This window comes from Tupaia chinensis, unplaced genomic scaffold, assembly GCF_000334495.1.
Source record: "Tupaia chinensis unplaced genomic scaffold, TupChi_1.0 Scaffold000276_2, whole genome shotgun sequence".
Classification (NCBI taxonomy): Eukaryota; Metazoa; Chordata; class Mammalia; order Scandentia; family Tupaiidae; genus Tupaia; species Tupaia belangeri.
The window spans coordinates 2,440,706-2,448,996 of NW_006159759.1; the positions used below are offsets into that span (position 1 = coordinate 2,440,706).

Sequence of the window (8,291 nt, forward strand, 5' to 3'; positions counted from 1 at the left end):
TTAATCCTGAACTTTTCCCACCGGTCTTTTCTTCTTTGCTTGTTTCATTATTTGACATAGCTTCAGCTATTCAAGTTGGAACTGCCACAAACATCTATGGAGATTGTGGAACCCAAATCATCCCAGCATGCAGAGTCCTAACATGCTGATATTATCAGTGTGAAAACAGAAGCATAATTGTGAAATATGTGATACATGTAGTTGACAGGAGAGAAGATAAAAGTCAATAAAAAGAGAATTATTTATTAAAAAGATCTAATGGTACAAGAACAGTACACAGAACTAGTATCTGACTGTGCCTTCCACATGGTATATACCTTATATATAGTATATATACATATTGTATACAATATATTGAACAGTTTGACATGGGGTCCACAGTACCTTCATTTGAGTATGCAAAACATTTGCTCTCATGAAATTTCTAATTAGGAGGAGTGCTGTTTTCATAGTTCAATTGACATCTTACAAAAATACAGTCTCTTTAGTGACATAAGACTGTGTGGTTACTATCCCATTCAAGAAAAAAAAAAAACCAAACCTCAGTTAGTACTGCAGCTGAAAAATAATGTCCCTTGATAAAGAATGCTGTTTTGATTTCTACAAAGTAACAAATACGTAATACATAAGTACATAAACATTGAAAACTTGTTTTTCTTAAGTAGGTTTATGATGCAAAATACATATTTTGTGCATGTTGAGTAAAAACATCACATATCTCTGATTCCCATAAGAATATGACATCAGACATTCTCTATGTAAATAATATATCAGATATGTACCATCCATCAGCTAGTTGGAAGTATTGGTTAATTTGAATTTACCATATATTGAAATTATATTTTACTGGGCTTTAATTTTTGGAAGAGTTTGCTAGTAGTAACTTGATTCTTAAAGTTTTTCACTAAATATAATATGACAGGGAAAATGAAAATGGTTTAACTTATCAATATATAAAAATAATTCACAATTTTATTAATGTCCTTTTGGCATTTTTTCAGATGCACAATTTGTTTTTGAAAGTTACACCATACTTGGGAGAGCTCCTGTTTTGCTGGCCAAACAGAATCCCTTTATTTGCAAAGTCCAGCTTCTCCTACTCCAAAGGAGGCTTTCAAAGAAGGTCACTTGGTTATTTTTATCCACAGGCTTAATTGTCCACTATCTTTAGTGGACAATGATCCATTGACTAAGATAGTTTTCAAAATCACTTCTTATTTGTTTAAGGGTGTTTTAGACATAATTCCCCCAAAGAGAATCATTAGCTGACATATATGGTTATACTGTGGCTCTGAATCTAATCTTTTAGGACGTTCAGTACAGAAAGTCCAGTCTCAGCGTCCTCTGATTCTAGAAGGATTGACCTTTAGAGCCAGCAATTTGAGCTCATCATTGCATCATTTTGCCTGTCATTTACAGATACAGATACAATTAACAGGTTTAGATTATAGAAAAGAAAACTACTCTTAGTTCTCATATTAACATCACCTGTTAAATACATTTCTTCAGGTCTGTTCTCGCAAATGACTTTGCAATAACTGTTCTTTCAGGCATCTTCATGGGTGTAATGCTAATTCTGGCACATTCCTATGTTTGCTGGAATTTCTGTAAAATATCAAGTAGAAACTGTTCACTCTGCTTTCCATAAACTATCTAGGATCACACAGGCTCAGGATGATTCCTCAGAGTGCAGATAGAAACCACATCTCCCCAGCCACAAAATCAAGCAGTGCATGGCAGGCTAGACTAGCTAGCTGAGCCTTCATACTGATGCCATGTTTCCACAGCTCAATTTAAAAGAAAAATCAATTTATCCGAGAGATTCTCTTTATTTAACTAGTTGGTAAGATTTTACAAGTGGTAAGTGATGCATGAACTTTATAAAAAATCAAAATGCATTTGTTATGCTCAAACCATTTTAATCCACTGACTATGCATAATCATTTGCATAACAAATTTTCACTGTTCTTAAAGTTATTTGCAATTAGAAGAAACTCTTGGACCTACTTCAACATCTGTTTTGGCAGTAGGTGGAGAAATAGAAAAATCTATGTACCATATTCATTTCATTTTGAAGTTAGCACCTGTGGCATCATGTCAGAGTCAGCAGATTTTAGTGAATCATTTTTTGGGTAACTTTAAAATCTTTTGTTATTAAAAATAAACGTTTACCATATTTGCTGCTAGATAACATAGTACTTGATGACAAACAATAGCACTTCTGTTCATTTGGACTCACTTTCTATTTGCCTTGTACTAATGTAAATGGCTTATTCCCTACCCTAATAACTTGCTCTAAGGGGTGCATGTAGAATAGCATATTGACAAATCTCGCTATTTCACTATGCAATCATACACTATTTATTTTTTTAGAAAATTTTTATGTACTTATCCTATAATGGACCACAAAACTTAAGTATTTTTCATATCTCCTGCTGGTTTGGCAATTGGAATAGTCAACCGGAGGGAAAATGAAAAACACTGGACTTGGTGTTAGGCAAAATTTTCATTCTCAGTTTTGTATTTGTTTATGAAACAGACCTGCTAGAGACCACTTGCTTAACAAATGGATGGCACACACTCAGAGTCATCAGATAGAAAATCAAATTCCAACATATTAAAAAAAGTAAAGAATACATTTGACAGAAATTACCTTTGCTTACAAAAATTCATTACATACAATCTGCATATTTTTTATTGGACCAAGAACTGTCCTCTCCATTTACAAAAACCAAAGAGAAACCTGATGATAAGTAATATTCCCCCTAACTTCCTGTAAGTGCACCGTGTGTAGTTCCAAGGTCTTAAAGCTCATCCAGGATCCTGGGTCATCACGTAGATTGATATGCTAGTCACTGCTGTTATTCAACTATAGCAAAGACAAGCAATGACATCAGCAGTGTTCACCAGGAGGTTGAAGGAATCACCAATGCCAAGAGCAAAGTTAGTGAGGATGAAGATGTAGAGAGAGTGTGGAGCGTTGACTGAGCACTTGTGATTTTCCCACCTGTGAAGAAAAAGAAGCATGAAGTACAACAAATTATTTTGGTTTTTCTTGGGCAAGGGAAGAGTTGCTGTATGTTACAAATCAGTGCATTATTAGTCCTGTTTCTGAAGATGGCACTCTTAGGAAACAAGACATTGTCAGAGGTTCTGAAAGATAAATGAAAAGTATAAATATAAATGGACTTCTATGTTGAAAAGGCTATATTACAGCTAACAAGTCTATCTGATCAGGAGATGTCATGTAATTTTCACCAACAATGCACTGAGAGTAAACACTGCAAGTTGCAGGCATGAAGAATGAAATAATTCCTAGAGTGCATAGTTCAGGAAATGGAGCAAAAATATTCTCAAGCCCAAATTGTCAGCAAGGCACTCCTTAAGACCAGAATTGGCAAGAGAATGTCACAAATGAGAACATTCAAATTTGAACACCAATTCTTCCGTTGATTTGTATGAATTCACAATTATGAGCAGATAACCATGGTTCATATCAATTAGAGGATGGTATCATGATCAGTGAGAAGAGAAACCTCAAGATCACTGAATCGTACAATCCATCTTATCAATCTTGATATTGGTGGTGGTCATCAAATTATACCTATTACAGCAACTTACCTGAATATGATGGTACCCTGATTTGGGAACTGGCTGTCCCATCCCCACCTTCACTGTATGCTCGAACTTCAATAATGTAGACTCCAGGATCAGGGAGTGGTACTATTGCTTGAGGTTTCTGTGTTTCAATAATTTGACTGTTGCCATGACCCTCTTGCCTATAAAAAACCTATGAGTAATAGTAGGGTTTTAGACATTTGATATTCAATTAAGGATGACAAACGTTTATTGAGTACTTGTGTCATATTCAGAGGTGAGCACCAGGAGCTTATGCAATGGAAGTATCCGTAGGGGCTATGGAAGTACAGGAGAGTTTAATTCTGCCTAGGCGTTTGGGGAAGGTTTTCTAGAAAATGTGAGGCATGAGCTAAGTATTAAAAGATAAATAATGTTTATTAGTTGGGGAGGGAGAGGAAAAGAATTCTAGAAAGAGATAGGAGATTTAAAAATTTAAGCATTCAGAAGCCATGGTGATTGGGTAAGCACTGAAAAGAAGACCTGGAAGTAATGAGAAACGAGACGCGGAGGTAGGTAGTAACGGGCTGGACTATTACAGGACATTTCTGCTTCGTTATGAAATGAGAGTCTTAAGGAGTTTATTATTTTAATTTTTATTTTAAGGTTTTTGTCATAGGTTGCATGTACTTGCTGGAGAGAGGCAGTGAAGGTGTAAATGAGAAATCACCTCCCAGGACAGATGGCCTCCTCACACCTCACAGTCCCTTCTTTTCCATTTTCTCCTGGGATTTGGGGCATGCATGCAACATGTGTCCTGCACGACTTTCAAGCTGTCCAATCCAGGACCTGAACCACGGTTGGCCATGTGGGAGTTCAGGGCTTTTAACCACTATGCCACCTGCTGGCACCCTGAGGTAATTTTAAAAGCTCTCATTTCATCAAATTGTTTGAAGGTAGTAAAAATAAATTTTTTGAATATATCAATAATTAATCACTAGCAATCAAGGAAATGGTTGAAAAGTTAAAATGTTTTTCATCTAATTTATACTCTCATGGTGATCTGCTTTTTGGTGAACTGGCATTGGGATACACTGGGTATTAAGGCTAAGGCTTTTCTTTTTCTTTTCCCTTTTTTTTTTTTTTTTTTTTGAGAGAGATTTTTGCTATAGGGCATGTGTACTCACTGAAGCAGAGAGAGACAGCAAGACAGAAAGTGACAAATCACCCCTCAAGGGGATTGGCCACACCACAATCCCTTCTCCTCCATTCTCCTCTCAGGATTTTGGGCACACAGGCACACAGGCCTGGTGTGAGTTTAAGTGGCTGAGCCCAGGACTCAAACCGTGGTCTCCTGCGTGGAAGTCTAGTGATGTAACCATTACATTATCTGCTGGTCCGAAAGCTAAGGCTTTTCTGACATCTGTCCATGATACTACAATTGAACACGCATGCATGGTAAAAAATAGTTTCAGAAGTACAAATCAGGACACAGGATTGTCCTGTTCTAACAATCAGAAAACTAAGGCCAAATAGACTAAGTAATTTGTACAAGATTATATGAGTAGTTAGAGTAGATATTTCATTAGAAGATCAATATTTTTGAAAATCACTTCTGAGCTATTTCACTGTGTTTTACCATTCCTACTTACTGCCTCCAATAATACTCAAGTATAATTTAAAAAAATTTTTTTTGGTGTAGCAGGGAGCAGCAGTTAAGACTTCTCTCTCTCTCTCTCTCTCTCTCTATATATATATATATATCAGTTTCATTGTTTTTGTACGTTTTTTAAATTACCAGTGTTATAATTACTTTTTGCATAATGAAAAGAACAATGGCTTTGCCATCATACAAATCTGGATAAAAAAAACAATTTCCTACAAAACAAAAAAAAAGCAAAGCAAAACAAAGCAAAAATGACCTCCTATACTTTTCTAGCTTAGCCAATTTGGGTAAGTTACTAACCCTTCTAGACCTCAATTCACTCTACTGTATGGAAGAAATAATAACGCCTATTTTACAGCTTTCCCAGAAGAATGAAAGGCGAGAATACAAATAAACAAACAAAAAGCAAACAAACAGCACCTGAGCATGATAAGCTTAATAAGACAAAGCTACTCCTTTTGTTGCCATCATCTGTCACTGTCGATAGATCAATATTTCAATTGTTTCATAAAAGATGGACTGCTTTGGGAATCCAGACCAAGAACTTAGAGCATTTTTTTTTTTCTTACAGAAAATGTGTTTTGAGCTTAAATGAACTTATGTACAGGAAAACAAAATAATTTTAGAAAAACATTATTTTCATATATTGAAGTGTCTGCAATTCATCCTCCCTTTCATTCTGATAATACCTCTTTCTTCCATTTCACTTCCTTTATCTTTTTACAGGGTTAAATTTACTTCTGCAATCATTATTAGGTTGTTGGGAAAGTCATGATGTATTTTTCTTTCTTTTTTTTTTTTTTAAAATGCAACAATGTGTCATGGCTTTCCTACAACCCAAGGTATCTATTGTAATCTTTTTTATTTTTTGGAAAGGATTCCTTTGATCTGATATAAGGGCAAAATGATAAAAGCATTACTAAATATTTTTGGGGCATCTCATATAAGCCAAGCACAGATCCTAGAAATTTGCTGGAGAATGAGACTATGTGATTCCTGCCCTCCTGGCACTTACAGTCCAATATTAGAGGCAGATGAGTGATGAAACGTGGTATGTGCTGCGGACATAGTGGCGGACATAGTTAGAGATTACAGAAATGCACAGAGTGGGCAGTAAGTCAAGATGTGGAGGATCAGGAACAGCTCCTGGAGGAAACCTATAGTAGACTCTTCTGGCTTAAAGTGTGGTAAATGTATTAGAATTAATGCTTCTGAGTTTGACTGTAGCACTACAATGGATTAGAATTCTGATCATCCACATGAGGTAATTAGAAAGCAAATTTATGGGAATGGGGAAGTATGTAAATTGGTGAGGATTGGCAGGGGAGTGACTGTTTTAGAGGACACTGTTATTATGGTTCAATAAATTACAATTCTTACGACAAAAATGCAGCCAGTAATGCATACCTAATGCTGGAAAATCTAGAGTCGAAGAAAAATTTGTGGATCAGTTGAGATTTAGGAACAAAAGGAAAAGACAGAAGAAAAAAACTTCTGTTAATGGTAGCAAAAGGAGTTTGAGATTAAATGTGGCTTTTACAAATACATCCAGGGAGACTTAGTGCTATGTGTCTGTAGGTAGGTGTACTATGTAAAAAGATACATTAAATTGATGGTTAATCCTAAGTGCTTTAGAGAATGTCAGCTCTTTTTAAAATAATGATTTAGAAAAGATGAATAGTAATGAGAAATGTAAAAAGGTTAAGGAGTTATCAAGACATGTCAAAAATAGTTATTGACAGTAAGGAGGCCAGGGAGTTCTTTGACAACCTGGACATTTATAAATTGGCAGTTGCAATGACAGCTCTCTCTATGCCTAAAGGAAACAATATAATGCAGTGTCAAGACTAGTCTCAAAATCTAGTTTTAAAAAATAAAAATTAATAAAAGCATTAGGACAGGCAAAGAGATGACCGTAAACAAATGACTGCTGTTCTCAAATGCATGATTTGGAAATGGCTATTCTGTGTATCTGAATATCTGATGAATGTACTAAAAGTGTAACAGAATAAATTTTTTCAGGTCATACCCACAAATCCCCCTAAGAAGAATGGGTCCTATTAAAATGAAGACCTGTTCCTCAGCTGAGCATTTTAACTATAATCAAGGAAAAAACTGCTCTTTGCAATAGAGGGTGAGGAATCCAAAACTTCAGTGACAACAGAGTGGGTGAAGAGGAGTCAGCAAGACACGTAGAAGCTGGATGAATAGAAGGTGGGAGGTATAAATACCAGTGAGAAGCCACTGGGTGTTGGGTGGCTAAAGGATTTTTAAGAATAGAACTGCCTTGGGACCAGCAGTTAGCATAATGGCTATGTCACTGGACTCCCATGTAGTCTACCACGGTTCAGTCCTGGACCAGGTGGCTTAAACTCACGCCGGGCGCATGTGTGTGAGTGCCCAAGATCCTGAGAGGAGAATGGAGGAGAAGGGATTGCGGTGTGTCCATCCCTCCGGGGGGTGATTTCTTGCTTTCTGTCTCTGTTTTTCTGGCGATCACACGCGCCCTATAGCAAAAACCTCCCCAAGAAAAAAAAAAGTATAGAACTACCTTATGAACAATATTCATATATTTGATTGTGTGGTGTTTCTCTCTGTTTTACACTCCCTCAATATTTCCATAAACTCTGCTTCATATATATACTTGACTTTATATGAGCCATTTCTGTCTAATTTTAAAAAAAAGACTTGGGGAAAATTTCAAGCATAATCAAATGTAAACAGTATAATAAATTTCATGTACCATCACCCAGCTTAAGCTGGGGGAAATATAGGAGTAAATGTCAAAATTCTACAGAGCACAAAATACAATAGCAATTCAACTGAACACCTATCTTAGGAGTCTAGAAATAAGTTGTATAAACAAATGAAAACCCCTGTCTCTCTGGATGCGTCATGTGATAACAAACAAATTTTGAGGCTGATTTTCTCCTATACTCCCTAGCTTTATAGACAGAGAGTAGAGGTGATTGGGACTAGCAGTTGGCATAGTGGCTATATCGCTGGATTCCCATGTAGCTGACTGCGGTTCGAGTTCTGAAACACCCCC

At 36.2% G+C, this 8,291-nt stretch overlaps 1 protein-coding gene across 1 annotated transcript in view; it reads right to left on the minus strand.

The window, feature by feature from the left end:
* Positions 1-301: 301 nt before the first annotated feature.
* CNTN5 (contactin 5) overlaps positions 302-8,291 on the minus strand; it is a 515,333-nt gene continuing 507,343 nt past the window's right edge. Inside the window, exons 22-23 of the mRNA XM_006150105.2 lie at positions 3,622-3,790; positions 302-3,007 (exon numbers count right to left, since the gene is read on the minus strand). Of these exons, the coding sequence (XP_006150167.1) occupies positions 2,904-3,007; positions 3,622-3,790 (273 nt within the window). The 3' untranslated portion in view covers positions 302-2,903. The remainder of the gene's footprint in view (positions 3,008-3,621; positions 3,791-8,291) is intronic.